Here is an 18,576-nt window from a genome sequence, read left to right on the forward strand (position 1 = left end):
TTGTGGGACACAACAAAGGCTATTCTAAGAAGGAAGTACATAACAATACAGGCTTACCTCAAGAAGCAAGAACAATCCCAAATAAACAGTCTAAACTCACAATTAAAGAAACTAGAAAAAGAAGAAATGAAACCCAAAGATCAGACAGAAATAAAGAATAAAACAACAGAAAAAATTGATGAATCTAAAGAGCTGGTTCTTTGAGAAAATAAAATAGATAAACCACTGGCCAGACGTACCAAGCAAAAGAGGGAGTACAAAAAAAAAACCAAAATCACAAAGAAGGAACAGTTACAACAGATACTACAGATATACAAAGACTTATTATAGAATACAATGAAAAACTATATGCCAATAAACTGGACAACCTAGAAGAAATGGACAAATTCCTAGAAAAATACAATATTTCAAGACTGACACAAGAAGAAACAGAAAATCTGAACAGATCAGTCACCAGCAATGAAACTGAAATGGTAATCAAAAAACTCCCAAAAAACAAAATTTCAGGACCAGATGGCTTCACAGATGAATTCTACCAAACATTTCAAGAAGAGCTAATACCCATCCTTGTTAAAGTATTCCAAAACACAGAAGAGGAGGGAATACTTCCAAACTCATTCTATGAGGCCAGCATCACTCTAATACCAAAACAAGGCAAAGACACTACAAAACAAGAAAATTACAGACCAATATCCCTGATGAACATAGATGCAAAATCCTCAACAACATATTAGCAAACTGAATTCAAAAATACATCAAAAGGATCATCCATTACACTACATTACAAAAAAAGATAAAAACCACATGATCTCAATAGATCCTGAAAAAACATTTGACAAAATTCAACATTCACTCATGATAAATACTCTCAACAAAATGGACACAGAGAGTACATACCTCAATAAACAAAGGCCATAAAAACAAGCCCACAGATAATATCATACTTAATGGTGAAAAGCTAAATGCTTTTCTTCTAAGATCAGGAACAAGGCAAAGATGTCCACTTTCACCATTTTTATTCAACATAGTGTGCAGGTTCTAGCCACGGCAATCATACAACACAAAGAAATAAAAGGCATCCAGATTGATAAGGAAAAAGTTAAACTGTCACTGTTTGCAGATGACACAATATTATACACAGAAAACCCTAAAGAATCCACCAAAAAGCTATTAGAACTAATAATGAAATCCAGCTAAGTTGCAGGACACAAAATTAATACACAGAAATCTGTTGCATTCCTATATACTAACAACAACTAGCAGAAAGAGAAATCAGGAAAACAATTCCATTTACAACTGTATCAAAAAGAATAAAATACCTAGCAATAAACCTATCCCAGGAGGTGATAGGCCTATACTCTGAATACTGTAAGACACTCATGAGAGAAATTAAAGACACAAATAAGTGGAAATCTATCCCATTATTATGGGCAGGAAGAACTAATATTGTCAAAATGACCATCCTACCCAAAGCAATTTACAGATTCAATGCAAGCCCTATCAAAATTCCAACAGCATTCTTCAATGAGCCAGAACAAATAGTTCTAACATTCATACGGAATCACAAAAGACCCCAAATAGCCAGAGCAATCATGAGAAAAAGAACAAAGCTGGAGGAATTACACTCCCGGACTTCAAGCTATACTACAAAGGCACAGTAATCAAAACAATATGGTACTGGCACAAGAACAGACCCACAGAAGGGTATAGAGAGCTCAGATAAACCCACACTATATGTGGTCAATTAATATACAATAAAGGAGCCATGAATACACAATGGGGAAAAGAGCCTCTTTGATAACAGATATTGGCAAAACTGGACAGCAACATGCAAGAGAATGAAACTGGATTATTGTCTAACTCCATACACAAAAGTAAACTTGAAATGAATCACAGACCTGAATGTAAGAAATGAAACCATAAAACTCTTAGAAGAAAACATAGACAAAAATCTCTTGAACATAAATATGAGCACTTTTTTCTTGGACACATCTCCTTAATCAAGGGAAACAAAAGCAAAAATGAACAAGTGGGACTACCTCAAATTATAAAGCTTCTGTACAGCAAAGGACATCAACAGAACAAAAGGCAACCTACAGTATGGGAGAATGTATTCATAAATGATTTATCTAATAAGGGGTTAATATCTAAAATATATAAAGAGCTCATATGCCTCAACACTATAAAACAAAAACCCAATTAAAAATTTGGTGGAGGACCTGAACAGATATTTCTCTAGAGGAGAAATACAGATGATCAACAGGCACATGAAAAGATGAAAAGATGCTCCACATCACCAAGCATCAGGGAAATGCAAATCAAAACCACAATGAAATATCACCTCATACCAGTTAGAATGGCCACTATCCAAAAGACAAGAAATAACAAGTGTTAATGAGGATGTGGGGAAATGGGAACCCTCCTACACTGTTGGTGGGAATGTCAACTGGTGTAGCCACTGTGGAAAACAATATGGAGGTTACTCAAAACACTAAAAATAGAAATACCATTCAACCCAGTAATTCCACTTCTAGGAATTTACCCCAAGAAAACAAGATCCCAGATTCAAAGACATATGTACCCCTATGTGTATCACAGCACTATTTACAATAGCCAAGATATGGAACTAACCTAAGTGTCCATCAATAGATGAATGGATAAAGAAGTGGTACATATACACAATGGAATATTATTCAGCCATAAAATGAAAAATAATCCTGCCACTTGAAACAACATGGATGGATCTAGAGGGTGTTATGCTCAGTGAAATAAGCCAGGCAGAGAAAGACAAATACCTATCCTTTCACTTATTTGTAGAATATAAATACAAAGTAAAACAGAATGAAGAAAACAGCAGTAGACTCACAGACACTGAGAAGTGACTGGTGGTTACCATGGGGGAAGGGTTGCCATGGGGAGGGTGAGGAGGATAAAGGGGTACAAAAATTCTCAATCATAATATATGCTGGGCACAGGGATGGTAGGACAGCATGGAGAATATAGCCAGTGATTCTGTAACATCTTCCTATGTTGACAGATAGGAGCAGTACTAGTGGGGGTGAGGATTTAATAATATGGATAACTACTGAACCACTGTGTTGTATACTTCAAACTAATATAAGACTGTCCATCAATAAAAATAATTAACTAAAAAGAAAGAATGTAGGCTCTGTGTGGACACTGCCTGGGTTCTTAACTGGCACCGCACTAATTTACCAGCTATGGGGCAAGATAAACTTTCTAACTTTATTTTGCTTAGTTATCAAATAGGATAATAGCAGTATCAACCATCGTATGTCTGTTATAAATATAAAATAATATGATCAATGGAAATGCTCAACAAAGCAAGCAGTAAATGTTAGCTATTATTGGTCCATGATAGGGCAGATTTTAGAAAAGTTAGGAAAGTTTCATGACACAGGTATCCCTACTTTCTGTGGATGAGATCCCTGAGCTTATTTAATATTGCCTAAGAAAGATCTTTACTTCACTTCTTATCACCCTGACTTCTTCATTTTATGATTTCTAATAGCCAAGGACAACAGTGTCTCCAAGTTTCACATATTCTAACTTTCTACTATCTTCCAGTCCCCAAACAAAATAGCAGAAACTCACTTTTCTCTACTTCCCCATGGAAATAATTCAACATGTCATCATAAAAAGACTGCAACGTTAGAAAGTGGAAGGCTGACTGGATGGGACCACAGGACTTTAGGAATAACACATCAACGAATTCTCTGGATCTTTTTAACTCTCATTCATCCCAAACGGATCCAGGAGAGGCCTCAAACATGGAACCACCACCAGGACAGGAAAGGGAGAAAGAAGAGAAGGCATAGCTAGCGTTTCCCAGCCCTCAAGCCAGCAACTTACTCCCAGTTTCCTGATATCCAACCAAGCAACAGGAGGCAGCCCAGGTAGGTGCTTTCCACGCCAATGGCACTGACAGAAACTAGGTGAGAAGCCAGCAGCACTAAAAGATCCAGACAGCAGGCCTAAGAAAAGTCTCCACCCTCCAGGCCTACCATTCTACATTCCCCATCTAGATGCACTAGCAGGCCTAGAGTAGCACTTTCCACCCCTATATATAGCACCAGCAAGAATCAAGTGGGAAACCCAATGGTGTCAAATGCCTGGCAGCAGGCCCAGGAAAGTGTCCTCTACCCTATCAGACAGTATCTCCTACTTCCCACCCAATACCAGCAGGCCTGGGGAAGACAATTCCAGCTCAACGAGCAACATTAGCAGGGATCAAATATGAGCCTCAGCAGCACCAGTGAACAAAATTGACGAGAATGTACAGCTTCTAAAAACTAAACTGTCTCTGAAAGCAAACTGTACACAAGTAGGCCAAGAACTGTATACTACACTTAAATAGGGAGACTGCCTGCTAAAATAGAAGATTAAGTAAGATCCAAAGCCTCATAACATCCAAATGCACAGAATACAATTAAAAATCATTCACAATACCAAGAACCAGGAAACTCACAGTTTGAATAAGAAAGATAATTAGATGATGCCAACACCAAAATGAATCAGATGATGGAATTATCTGACAAGGATTTTAAAGCGACCATCTTATATATACTAGAACAAGCAATTTAGAATTCTCTTCAAACAAATGAAGTAAGATGACATCTCAGCACAGAAGCAGAAATTATAAAAAAGAACCAAATGGAAATTCAAGTACAAAATGAAATATACAATAACAAGTATAAATCTCACTGGAAAGGCTCAACAGCAGAATAGAGATAACAGAAAACAAAATCAGTGAACTTGATGACAAATCAATACAATTACTACAGAGAGACAACAGATTATTTTAAAAACTGAGGCCCTTTGACTATAATAGAAGATCTAACAGTCACATCAACAGAGTACTAGAAGTGGGGTGAGGGGTGTCGGTAGTTCAAAAAAAGTATTCATAGAAAAATAAAGGCTGAAAACTCCCCAAATTTGGTGAGACATACACCTACAGGTTCAAGAAGTTGAGTGAATCCCAACCCAAAGTAATCCACACCAAGACACAACACAATTAAATTTCTGAAATCTAAAGACAAAAATCTTGAAATTGACCAGAGGTAAAGATGCATTATTTGAACATCAATTTGAATAATAGCAGGCTTCTTATCTGAAAATATGAAGGCCAGTAGGAAGTAGCATACCATTTTGCAAGTGCTTAAAGAAAAAAGCTATAAAGCATTAATTCTGTATCTGTTTCAATTATCCCTCAAGAATGAATGGGGGATAAAGAAGACATTTTCAGGTAAAGAAAACTAACAATCTGTCACAAATAGGCCCATCCACAAGGAAGGGATGAGAAGTTCTCCAAACAGAAAGGAAATAGCAGGAAAAAGCTTGAAAGCTCACAAACAAAAGAACAAAATGGATGAAAATAGAGGTAAATATACTATCATTCTCTTCATGTTTCTTAAATATCATATTTGATTGTTTGAAGTAAAATGTTATCATCATGCTGTGGTGCTCAATATGTTTAAAGGAAATATTAATGCAATTGTATTTAAAAAGTGGGAAGGGTAAAGGAAACTAATTATACTTCACTCCCAGTGTTAAAAGTTGATGCCATAGACAGTTACAAATTATGTATGTATGTTGTAGTACCTAGAGCAACCACTAAGGGAACTATACAAAGCAATACACTCAAAATACTAGACAGATCAAAACGTTTGTTTAACCAAAAGTAAGGCAGGAAGAGAGAAACAGAGGAACAAAGAGAAAACAATAAAATGCCAGACTTTAAGTCCTAGTACATCAATAACTTAAGTGTAAATAATTTTATGTAAGTGTACTTATAGAAGTACTTAAATTTTTAAGTACAACTAAAATACAGATACAGCAGAATGTTTTTAAAATAATATGCTGTCTATAAGAAATTCACTTCACATGCTATTAGAAGTGTGAAGTAAACAGTGGGAAAAGAAATATTGCACAATTTTTTTAAAAGTAAGAGTGGCTATAATATTCTATGAACTTCAGAAGGAAAAATTGTGGGGGCCCAGCCTATGGCCGAGGCTGAGCCCCACTCTAGCTGGACAACGCCCTAAAGATGGCACCTGCTTCCTAGACACTACCCTTCTTGGCCCTACAGCTCAGCGCATAAGGAAGTCTCCATGATTGGCTTGTCTCCATTTCCGTGCTCGTGCTCATAGCATGCTTTTCACATGCTTCCAATAAGACTGAACCTGGCGCGTGATCAGTCAGCTGATTGGTTGGGATATGCTATATAAGCTGCTGCCCTGGAGGAAGTGGTTGTGGTGGTTGTTTTTTGCTTTTGCCTTTCGCTAGATGGATGCTCGGACACCCATAATAAAGATTCCTAACGAACCAGGCCTTCGGTGATCGTTTTCCTGCCGTCGCCCTAGATGGCGAGATGCGATAAAAAATTACTTGGGACAAAGAGCATTATTACATAGTGATAAAAGGATCAACCCACCAAGAAGACACAGCAATCCTACATGTGGATCCAACAAAATCCACTGTGATGTAATGAAGGCAGTAAGAAAAGGTAAGAACTGAAAGGGTAAGAATTAAAATCAGAATAATAATTTAAACAAAATATTTGTTCCTATTCTGTATTCTCTATTGGCCCCTCTTTCTCCTACTATTTTCTATAAGAGTCTGTCCTTAGCATTTTGCTTTTCTCTATACTCATGCTTCCTCAGAAAGCTTACCTATACTTACAGTATAGTTTAATCATGGATTGTTGAGGTTTTCCAAATTATGGATTGTTGAGGTCTTCCAAATTTACATTTCTCATTTACCATTTTTTAAACTGGCTTTGAGGTCACTCCAAAATGATTTAAAAAATCAAACTCAGTATGTCTAAAACTCAATCTACTTCCCTAATTGCTAATGGTGTCACCAATTCTCAATAATGCAAACTCAAGCTTATTATTCTATTTTCAATCTCTCCTGTACTCTGAACTCCTCAAATTCTATTAAGTGTAATTATTTACTCTATTCATAAATGGGTTCCCCACACTTTAGACACAGTTTGAGGTATGGTTCATCAGTCATTTTCTGCTCATCATAGGACCCAGGGGATTTGCCAATAAAAAATAAGAAATCAGGGCAATTGATATCAAGGACCCATTTAAATACAATGTTTATTGAACACAAACATAAATAATTCTTTTACTGACGTCCTCTTCACCATATAGGTGGTTATAGGGATGGCCAAGCAGATGATATTTGACACTGGACAGATTAGACTGACCACAGTTTATTAGTCAGAAATACCCACATTGTATGGGAGGAGGACACTGAACCATGCAAGGCAACACAGAGCTTGCACTTGGGAAGAAAATAACGAAGCAGAAACTATGAGAGGCAGGCTTTACAGTAGCAGCAAGAGAATAAGTTTCCCACAAGCGGCTGTAATTGGCTTGTTTGAATAATTTCACAAGCTGTCAAGGGACTGAAAACCATTAGGTAGAGTGCAGCTGGTCTGCTGAATAAGGGAACTAGCAAGGTAGGGAACCTTTCCCACTCTCAGTGGAGAGCATTATCATTATCTGGTGCGAGCAGGAAAACCTGTGGTTACGCCTTCTGAGGCCCTCCAACTTTCAGATGTCAGGGCAGCACATAATACTGAATCTTAATTTCAAGACTTACACTATAATACTATCACTCAGGAGCTCAGGGTCTTATTAGGAGGAATGAGATGTGACCAAACAATTAAAATAGTAAATGAGATGCATGAAAAGAAATACAGAGATGTCTTGGGAGATGGACTGTAAAAGAAGTGCCCAAGAAGTGCCCTACATCAAGAGCAGCATCACAAAGCTTCTGCCTAGGATGAGAGGCAAGCTATACTAACATGGAGCTTCTCATACTCCATAAGGAGACTAACTTTATTTCGAATACAGCACGGGGAAAATTGACCTAAGGACACTGGGAAAAACAATGGCAAGTAACTAAGAGGAAGCTGGTAGCTACATGATACCAATAAGACATACAGGAGACAAACTAAAAGTTTAAAAGAGAACCAGAAGATTCAAGATGGTGGTATGACAGGTGAGACAGAAAACTCCTCCCCAAACCACATATAATACGAAAATATAGTTAATACAAATAAACTTAAAAGAGCAACAGGAAAGAAGGCTGCACCAGACTGCATATACCTGGAGAAAAAGCAGACCTCACAAAACAGGTAACGGACCAAATCCGTGATCCAGCTGAACCCAAGCCCTTCCTCCACCCCAGTTCACCAGCGGAAGGAAGAGAAATGGAGCGGGGAGCGGGTGGAAGCCTAGGACTGCTGAACACCCGGCCCTGGAGATCAGCTTTAGGAGCACAAATCTATACTGCATGGTGCTCTGGAGATTAGTGGGGTTGAAAAGCTAAGAAATGTGGGATACTTGGAGAGACTGAGATTCCAGCTGCTTGTGGAGAACAGGTACCCACAACCGGCCGGTCTGGGACAAAAGAAAGGCAGGTACTTTGAAAGACTTCCCAAGAGGCTTAAGAGTAAACACAGGCAGATAGAAGAATGAAATGATATCGTGATGATAAATTAATAGAGATTATGCAATCTGGAGAGAAAAAAGAATAAGGAAAAATTAACAAATGCTCAGAAAACTGAGAGACAAGATTAAGTACACTGACATATGTTAAACAGAGGATACCTGAAGCAGAAAACAAACGAGCAGAAAAAAATACTCAAGGAAATAATGCCTGGAAACTTCCCAAATTTGATAAAAAATATTAAGCTATACATCTTAGAAGCTCAACGAATTCAATGTAGGTAAGCAGTGATCTACACCAATACATCATAATCAAAATGTTGAAAGACAGAGTATCTTGAAAGCAAGAGAAAAATAAATCACATATAAGGGAATGCTAATAAGATTGACTTCTCATCAGGAACAAGGAAGGCGAAAAGATAGTATAAAGATATATTCAGAGTACTGAGAGAGAATTCTAAACCTAGCAAAACTATTGTCTTGCCTGAGGGGGATTGCCCCTGGGCAAGTTCACTCTGGACTGGGTGAGACCAAATAACAACAATGGAACTTTGGGGTAAAAGGGTTTATACCAAGCTTTATTCTCACAGTGGCAGGTAGAGTGCTGGAATTGTGCTGGAATCATGTCTGCCATGGGGAAGTCTGTATGCAGCAAGCCCTACTCCGTCTCTGCTTCTAGGCAGAGCACTGGGCAGAGCTCTCTATATAATGACTCAGGCAATAATAGCTTATTGCCCACAGGTGTGGAATCATTAGCCTAGCAGTAGACCAATTACATCAAGTAGTTTATGGTCAGGTGAGGAACCTGGCCATAGGAACTTTCATTTTCCTGTGCTTCAAAACAAGTAAAAGCACTCCAGGTACAATAAAATGGAGAGCAATATTTGTTGCTAACTGACCCATCTTGTAAGAAATACGAAAGGAAGTTCTTCAAGCTGAAAGCAGGTGACACTAGACAGTTTTCTCAATTTACATGACAAAACAGTGCTAGTAAAGAAAATTAGGTTATTATAAAAATTACCTACAAAAAAATAACAATTAAATATTGGGTAATTATTGCAGCCCTCTCCCATATGCCATGGCTCTGAGAACGAGAAGGTATGGAACCTGGCATTTAACTACTTCTCACAATGATTTCCTTATTGTTTTCTATCTTCTTCAAATAAACAAACAAAAAAAACAAATAAAAGCTATTTTTTGAGGGTTAGATCATACACACCATCCTCCATCTATCACTTTTTCCTTATAGCTCCTAGTTCCTCCCAGTTTTTTAAGACTTCAATGAGTGGTTCACAGGCTTTCCCTAAACCCCAAATCCCACATTTATCAGAATATATTTCAATCTGGTTAACCAATCCAAGAGGCCAGCTTCAAAATCTCAACTTACTTTATGATCTGTATATTCAACTTCTACTATCCAATCCCAGGGTCATGCAGTAGATCTAATCATTTTTCAAACTGATCCCCATTTAAATGTACTGATGCAATCTGACCAATATTATCCATTCTTCTAGCTCTGTCAGTAATTTATACCCACCTTATCTATTCAGCTTCATAAATAAACTTCTGCTCCTTCTATTTTCTCCCAAACTTCTTTTCTGGTTTCTTTTCTTTCCCCATGCAGGCTGAAGCCAATAGCTGGACTTTTCTCACTGATTCCTTTCCACTATCTTCCACCACATCCACCCACTAAACAAATCCCTCAACCAAGACTCAATCCTGTAATTTCATCTTCTCAATTTCTGAATGTTAGTAGAGAAAAATTAGAGATTCTATACAAGACAGCAACATTGTAAAATCACCTCTAACCTCAGAGGACATCTCAGAACTAAATGCCAATCCTTTTGCTTTTCCCTGGTCAGCTCCATCTCTTGTTCACTTCAACACAAACTCTGAGCCTCCATTAAGCCACTCTCCTCAAACCCCGAATTCACTTCAACCACTCCCCACCTCCTATCTAGCTTTCTACCTCAAAACTAATCTCTAAATTTCCTCTCTACAAGCTGATTGTCCTCTTGTGCTGGTTATCCTCTCACATTCAATTAATTCCTTTTTCCCCTCAAGTCACAGAAAGGAGTATAGAAACAAACTGACTCTAATATCAGATTCCTCCATTAATTTTGTTCTAAATAAAGTGATGAAGAATGCAATGAAAAATCGATTGGTTCATTTAATAAAAGAGCTGTGGATTTATAAGTAAACCTAATTAAAAGTTAACAATATTATAGGAGTACAAAAATAAAAAACTAGTTAGCCATAGGAAACTAGCTAGCCATAACCACACCTACTATCTGCTTTTCTACATACCTGGTAAATGTTCGAGAGTCTCTGGCACACTGTCAGGAGATAGCCTCAACATTCTGAGATCTGATGTGTGATATTCTGTCTCTCTTGTTGGCTTAAGAGGAACAAATGGAGGCAATACAGATGAAAAAGACTGATTAATGTCCATATTAGAACAGTCTACCTATGAAAAAAAGATTTTTAAAAATGAAGAAAGTAAGATTAATTGTAGACTTTATCTGCTAAAAAACAAAACTCATTCTTATGAAAATGAATACTACGCAGTTATATTTTAGTTCCTTAAGATCATATTCTCAACCCTCCTGAATTCAAATACAGGTCATATTGTGTTTGGTCAATTCCAAGAAAGCTCTACAAATTACTTTGAGGGTCTGGAAGTCTGCCTACAGAATTTTATAGACAGAAGGTCTAGAAGGTTCTATTTCTCCCAGGTTTGCTCCATATAATAGTATAATCATTGCAGGGTTTGAACTTTGGTATTATTCTTCACAAGTTCAAAGATTTTTTTTTTTTTAAGAAGAGGTGTGTTGTGGAAGAGGATAGGAGAACAGGAGTATTTTCAAGAAATCCACAAATGTTTAGAAGAAAAATAAAGGTATCAAAGAACGGTTTCTGTGATCAGTCACCAAAAAACACAGGTCCTCAAATTTCTTTTGAAACAAAAGTAGTGGGAAATACAAACTGATAGTGAAGTAAAAGTTAAATGTTGAAAACGAAGTTCCTCAAGTTTCATCAGATCACAAGTCCTTACTAGAAAATAGAAACTATTATTTATGATGTTACTACATAAACGTACACAACTTTCCACCAAATTCATGGTATACTCTCATATAAAAACAGTATACCACTTTTAGTTTTCTTTGTTTCCCTAAAAAGATTATTCCACTGATGCCTTCTCAGGAGAGAGTCTTTAAAATGTACATAAGCATGAATTTTTCTACTCTCTTACATCAAGGTTTTTTCATTGAGTAATGAACATTCTTAGGAAGCTGACAGTGTGTAGATATGAATATTTTATATCCAAAGTCCTGGTCTACATTTCTCTTTACCAGTGGTTCTCAAATGGGGGAGATACTGCACCCACCCACCCGTCTCCAACCAACGGATATTTGGCAATGCCTGGAGATATTTTTTTGCTGTCATATGTTTAGCAAGGGAGATGCTACTGGCAGCTTGTAAAGAGAGGACAGGGATGTTGCCAAACCCTAAAATGCACAGAAAACAGCCCTGCACAACAAAGACATCCAACTCAAAATGACAATAGTTAAGAGAAGTTCTGGTCTAAACATAGCACAAAGTTCTTATTTTTCAATCATTCCACTCCTGAAGGAGACTTTTTTGACACAAATATCATGTATATGATATATGATATGATACATACTTGTGTATAATTTTGTGTGCACACACATGTGTTTAATAGCAGCTTTTCCCTAGAGCTTCCAAATGTAGGAAGAAAAAAATTTCTATTCCAATCTTTACTTCAAGAAAATTTCATTATATCAAAGCTTCAAAATATAAACTTATTAGTGCAGGTAATTCAAAAGAATGACAAAGAAGAGAATGAAAAAGGAGAGAAGTATTTAAGAGATCAGCACATCTGTGTTACTAACTAAAAATGGGAGGAATCAGAAGAGGAAAAAAGCAAGACTGGCTTATCTCCCAGTTTTTAATAATAATGAAGAATCAAAGACAATAAAGAAACCAAGAAATTCTAACACTTCTACCAGAACTGGGAAAATCTACAAGTCAGTCTGATTTTTGGGAAAAGATGAGTTATTTTGATATAGGCAAGTTGAATTTGAGTCGATGAGAATGTTTACAAGAAAATACCCTTCAAAGTAGCATATCATCAGTCTACCTTAGGAGACATATTAGGGTCTAAAAGTACAGGTGATAACTATCCATACAGGAAAAAGAATTTAAACCTTGAGAAGAAACTAGGTCTTTGCGGGAGAAGGGAAACCAACAAAGAAATCTAAGGAGTAAGTCTTGTTATATTTAGAATTACATGGCCAAAATAAGGGATACCAAACAGTACTTCATCACAGAGGCTAAAAGAATGTACGCTGCTGCTACTAGGAACAAGGAGACAGAAAGAACAAAATAATGATAGAAAATAGGAAACCACAGATAAGAATCTAGTAGTCTAGTTTCTGGAAAGAGATGAAAACTAACAGCCGGGTGCCACACAGGTACTATATACCTTAGCCCCATTTAATAATATTGGAGGTTGCTTATTACTATTGCTGTTTCTTTATGTAGATGAGCAGAGTGAACCTCAGATGTCATTTGCCCAAGACACGAGGCTAAGAAAGTAACTGAACAGGATTTTGACTCCAAATCACCACATCCTTTTCATAGCCCCAAGCAATATCCTACGTAAGTGGATATCCAAATAATCATTTAGAGAATGATGGGTAGGTATCAAAGTAAGGCAAACAAGTATGAATGACTGTTCTGAAACACAAATGAGAATAAGGAAGAAACCAAGGAGTATGGTAGCCCCGAGAACAAGCTGAGCCACATAGTAAGATTACTGCCATGTCTGGCTTCTTGCTTACCTAATATTGGCATATATAACTCTCAGACAATAGAACAAAGCTAAGAGTAAAAGGCAATACAGGGAACAGCATCCTTCCCAGACTGAAAAAATATTCCTAAGTCTACAGTTAGGAACAAATAAAATTTGGAACAGTGGTCAGTTAATTTCAGCATATCACTATTAACTGAACATGTCTCTTTCTTTTACATCTTATATGAAAAGTTGATGTAAGTTACAACAGTACTACTATAAAAAAAAATTAGAAACTTGAAAACTGGTTACATGTTCTTTCTCATTCCTATTGAAACTGACTTTGACTAATCTCCTTCAAAATCTTCACTCCTGCAAAAATAATGCAAAATCTTGGATTTGGTTTCATTGAAGAAAGTTAAACAGGGAGACAGTTTATGGTATAGTATATAGACAAGGTTAGTTTCAAATACTCATTCCCCTATTTGCTAAATGATCATGAGCAAGCTCCTTAACCCTTTAAGTATTAATTGTAAAATAGGGATGATAAGAATGACCAAAGGACATTAAATTGATGCATACAGGTAAACCACTTAATACAGTATCCGAGCACAGAGTGCTCCCCATTATAAGCATGAAAATTAGAATTAAACAATGCCTTTAGAATGCTGAAGATAATAAAACTAACTTCACAGCTCTCTATATTAAAATTCTTTATAAACTCAATAAATTATAAATAAAAGAAAAAAGTTCATTACAATATTGTCATTCATTTTCTCTCATTAACTGTCTGAACCTAAAGGTCTAAATGTGGTTGCAACCAAAACTAGTAGCTTCCATGATCTTATACATGGAAAAACAGGACAAGGAAAGTAACATTAAATACACCACATATATTATCTAACTGTATTTAATGACTAACAGCAAGAATATAAGGACATCTTATAAAGAAGTGGGATCCAGACTGGAGCTGACATTATCAGACAAAAGAGGCTGGGTAATGGGACCAGAACAACATTAAAATGAAGGGATCCAAACCAGGCACATGAATCCTTCTATGAAAGAAAGGTTGATGTGATAAAAATGACCAAAGGGCTAATTAATTCATGTATGTGCCCATGTCAAGAATTTTTATAACACCCCAAAATTACCATTTTTTGTACAGACACACAATGATGATGATATAAGTAGAGGGAAGGAATGTGTACAAATATGAGTATGTCACTCATTTGGGAAAGGGGTAGTTAGTTCCCTTTGGAGACACTGACTAGTTTGAACATCAAGCACCTCAGTATCCTTCCTAGGAAAACACTAGTTCTTGTCATTTTCAAGATACCTCTGAAGTCAAATGTTTCAGCAACTTCTAAATAGGAATACTGAATATTCCAGGGCTTATTGCAAAGCTTGTACATAGAAGGCCCATAGGAAAAGAAAGCACAATTGAATGCCTCCATGAATGAACCTAATCTTAACACTAACTGTTCCCAAGGTTCTTGCTGGCACAATGTGGAAGTTATTAGGATGCCTCAAGATCAAAGGCCTGGGAACTCCAAAGAATGGCCTTTTCCAATACACCACATAACTCACTAAGTCTTAATAGTCTACAAAACACAACATTTCTTTTATACCAACCTCTAACAAATTAATGGAGCGTATTCCTGGGTATCAGATGAAGACCAGATTACAAGTCACAAATTGGTATTAGAGGATATGAATGGGCCCTTACTTTCATCCCCATTTTTCAACAATTTCTTTCCCTACCCCATAAGAAGTATCAAATAGAAAAACTTACAGGCTCTTCAAAACTGCTCTCTTCCTTAGATGATAGTTGTAGAGAGCTGTCACAAATTTCTACATCATCAAGCAAATTTTCTAAACCTGCTAGCTCAATGCACTCGCCAGTCAAGTCACCTTGGACACATACCTGGGAAACAGTAAAAAGTAAAATAAAAACAAATAACAATATCACTTCCTGAAACAATAATGGAAAAGATCATGTATACCCCAATCGTCACTTTATTGTGTCTCACCTCTCTTTGTAGCTCAGCAACTCTTTTACCGCATACAACAGCATTTTCATCTAGGCTACAGCATTCACTATCATCATTCAGAGTACAGATGTCAGATTCAGCCTTCCCCTGCAGGCCCTCTACAAAATAGGAGTCATTTTGTATAATTGTATGTGAAGTAAAACCGCACTCAGCTCCCAATAGGCTGAGGAATTTCACCTTTGCCTATATCAGCTTTCAGCAATGTCTCTTGGCTGAATGTGATTAATGATGCATTAGAGGTCATCAGTAAAATATCTCGTGATTTTGCATCACATTGTCCCCAAGTTTGCTGAAAAGTTGCTTCCTAAAGCTGCAGATGGACCTTCAATGGTATTACTAGAGTTTACATTCTTACCCAAAATACAGTTTGAGAAATCTGCAACTTCTTCAGAGGTTTGCTGCTTTAAATCTGGTAAAACCAAAGTATCTTAAGTCGATACTTACACTGGACAAAAAATGTTTGAAGATCCTATCTTCTCTGCAAGGTCAGGAGCAGGAACAGACTTTACTTCCCAATGGGAAGAAATGGTTTATTGTCTCTATTACACTAAAATAAAGCTGACTGTGTTTTGCCAAGACCAACAGCCGGGCTGTGAGGTTTTTGACTTAAAGCAGCAGGTAACTTAAGTTCTATACAGAGAAGGTGGCTTAATAACATTTCTGCGGTGCACTGGGGAGTAATTTTAAATTAGGATACCAGTACAGGGAGCCATCATCATCTTTGTATGCAAGAATGGTATTGAAGTGCTGGTTCAAACACGCCAGGAGTAGACTGAAAGCATGGATGGATGGCTGAATTTATCAAAGAAAGGATTTTCATCATTATAATATAATAGGGAAAGATCTGGACTTTTTGGCTCACCTTCCTGGCTGTCATTTATTAAAGATTTATTGATGTCAGTTTGGATTTCATTTACTGTACTCTCTTCCTTGAAAGGTTCAAAAGAGGCAATTAACTACCTCTAGGCTACATTTTAAGTAGCATCAATATTTTTCCCACTAAAAGCAGAAGTTGTCTTTTGGTTTCTTCTTGAAAATACACTTGCTCTGATGTGTCATCCAAGTTGGATTTAATAATCTGAAGAGAACCATCAGAAGTCTCTGTCTTAGCAGTATTATGTCCCCTGGAGAATATATGTGCTTCTGAAACTGCTATAAAATTATTATCAGGAACTATAACATTCTCAATACAATGAATTTCTGAAGATCTGGGACACACCTCTGAAAATACTTGAGCACTTTTATTCTCCTTTAGTTCAAAACATTGAGATAATTCTTTCCACAGACCTTCTTCATTTTTTTCATAACCCTCCAAAGAATCTATCTTTTGTTTCACCTCTTTCTCAGCTGGAGCCCTTAAATAAACACTCTCAAAATAAGGACTATCAATAGTGCGTGGGGGGCACGGGGAGGGCTGCACAACACAGAGAAGACAAGTAGTGATTTTACAGCATCTTACTAGGCAGATGGACAGTGACTGTGAAGGGGTATATTGGGGGGACTTGGTGAAGGGGGGAACCTAGTAAACATAATGTTCTTTCTGTAATTGTAGATTAATGATAACAAAATTAAGAAAACCAGAAAAAAAAAATAAGGACTATCAGACGTCAAGGGAATCCCTTTTCCTCTTCTTTCCAACAAACAATGCAAGAAAGAATATGACTTTTTTTATTAAAATGAAGAGCAATTCAGGTAGAAAAGAAACACAGTCCTTACTGATTAGACATGTTTCTAGATAGTGTGCCACTCCCTGTGTGCTCCATGGCATACATAAAAAAGGGGCACTAAATATGTCACTTTCCTTAGGAATTTTATTTTTATCAACTGTGTCAGATGAATCTGAATAAGAATCCTGGTCCTTACTGGTTGAATATTTTTCTGACTGCTGTAAAACTTCTTGTTTCCAACATGAATAAGAAGCATCAAAACTGCTGCTTTCTTTAGGAGTTATATATTCATCACTTCTATCAGATGAAGTTGAAAAAGTAACTTGACCTTTATCAGCTAAATTGATTTCTGGCTCCTGTACAATTTCTTTTGTCTTCCGTGACATATAAGAACAAACAGCATCATAACTATCAGGGTCTTTAGCGGTTTTCAGTTTATCAACTATATCAGATGTAATAGTCTCTTCATTCATCCCTTGTTCAGGAGGTAAAAAAGAATGCTGAGATTCAACAGCTGTACTACCTATAAGTGGGTGCAGAGATACACTAAAACACCTGTTAACTAAATCTGAAGCTACTTCTGAGGCTGCTTGAAATAAAGCTTCACTAACTTCCGATGGTTGAGAACACCATTCAGTGTCTTCAGACTTACCAGGAATTCCCCTGAAAATAGTTAAAAATAAATAAATAACATATTAAAAACGTTTCTTTTTTAAAATACTCACATGAAAAAATACAAAGCTGATGTGTCTCTGAAATTAAGGTCGTTTGAAAGTGTGTTGAAAACAAATTAGATTTCAAATTTCTTAAAGATGGCTAATGACCAAACAAAGAAAATTTTCTGTGAACAAAAAATGAATTACCATCCTATGACTGTGGTATTTTCTCTGGCTTCTCTAAAACAATATTACCAAAAAATATGCATGCTTTCATATCACCAAAAATAGAAAATGATTCTTTAAATGAAAAATCCAAACTTTTCTATTTTAACTTAAAATGTTTGATTTGTCACCTACCATAATTTAATATTCTTTTAACCTTCACTAATTACTTTACTAATCATTTACTGTGCTCTTGAAAACCACTTAGAAAATGATCCACTCGCAAAACAGAAACCTTATCATTGTTGACTGTTGAACATAGCACACTTTTCATAAAAGTAACTTTCAGGTAAAACATAGCAGAAGGGCAGAAGTTTTCTGTCTATAAGCATATATTGTTTTTAATCTAAGGTTCTAAAAGAGGAAAACTCATATTCTTGGGTAATTCCAAGTATGTTTTAGAGAATTCCAGACTTGTCTCCCATCGTGACTATTTTAAAGGGCATTAATCTGGAATAACTGTTAATTTAGGAATGTCTGTTAGAATAAGCTTCATATTCACACCTCCTCTAAGATACAGAGAGACAACGAGGCTCATTTGATATCAGCTGACCAAAATTAGAGTGCTAAACAAGTTAGTGACCATGAAATGAATGCTTTTTACAGAATAGGCAACGAAAGAAGAGATTTGTAAGAGGGAAAAATCAGTGTGCCTTCTAAATTAATATATGCCCA

The 18,576-nt window shown here is 36.5% G+C and overlaps 1 protein-coding gene across 10 annotated transcripts in view; it reads right to left on the bottom strand.

The window, feature by feature from the left end:
• ALMS1 (ALMS1 centrosome and basal body associated protein) overlaps nucleotides 1–18,576 on the bottom strand; it is a 209,423-nt gene that overhangs the window by 164,766 nt on the left and 26,081 nt on the right. For 6 of the 10 annotated variants that reach the window (XM_073211451.1, XM_073211441.1, XM_073211450.1 and 3 more), the window contains exons 3-5: nucleotides 15,333–15,451; nucleotides 15,095–15,226; nucleotides 10,794–10,953 (exon numbers count right to left, since the gene is read on the bottom strand). In XM_073211451.1, coding sequence (XP_073067552.1) covers nucleotides 10,794–10,953; nucleotides 15,095–15,226; nucleotides 15,333–15,451 — 411 coding nt within the window. Of the gene's footprint in view, nucleotides 1–10,793; nucleotides 10,954–15,094; nucleotides 15,227–15,332; nucleotides 15,452–17,216; nucleotides 17,684–18,576 lie in introns of those variants that run through there. The other 4 variants (XM_073211465.1, XM_073211435.1, XM_073211462.1 and 1 more) reach the window with 4 other exon arrangements.

The sequence above is a fragment of the Manis javanica genome, chromosome 1 (genome assembly GCF_040802235.1).
Source record: "Manis javanica isolate MJ-LG chromosome 1, MJ_LKY, whole genome shotgun sequence".
In the NCBI taxonomy this organism is placed as follows: domain Eukaryota; kingdom Metazoa; phylum Chordata; class Mammalia; order Pholidota; family Manidae; genus Manis; species Manis javanica.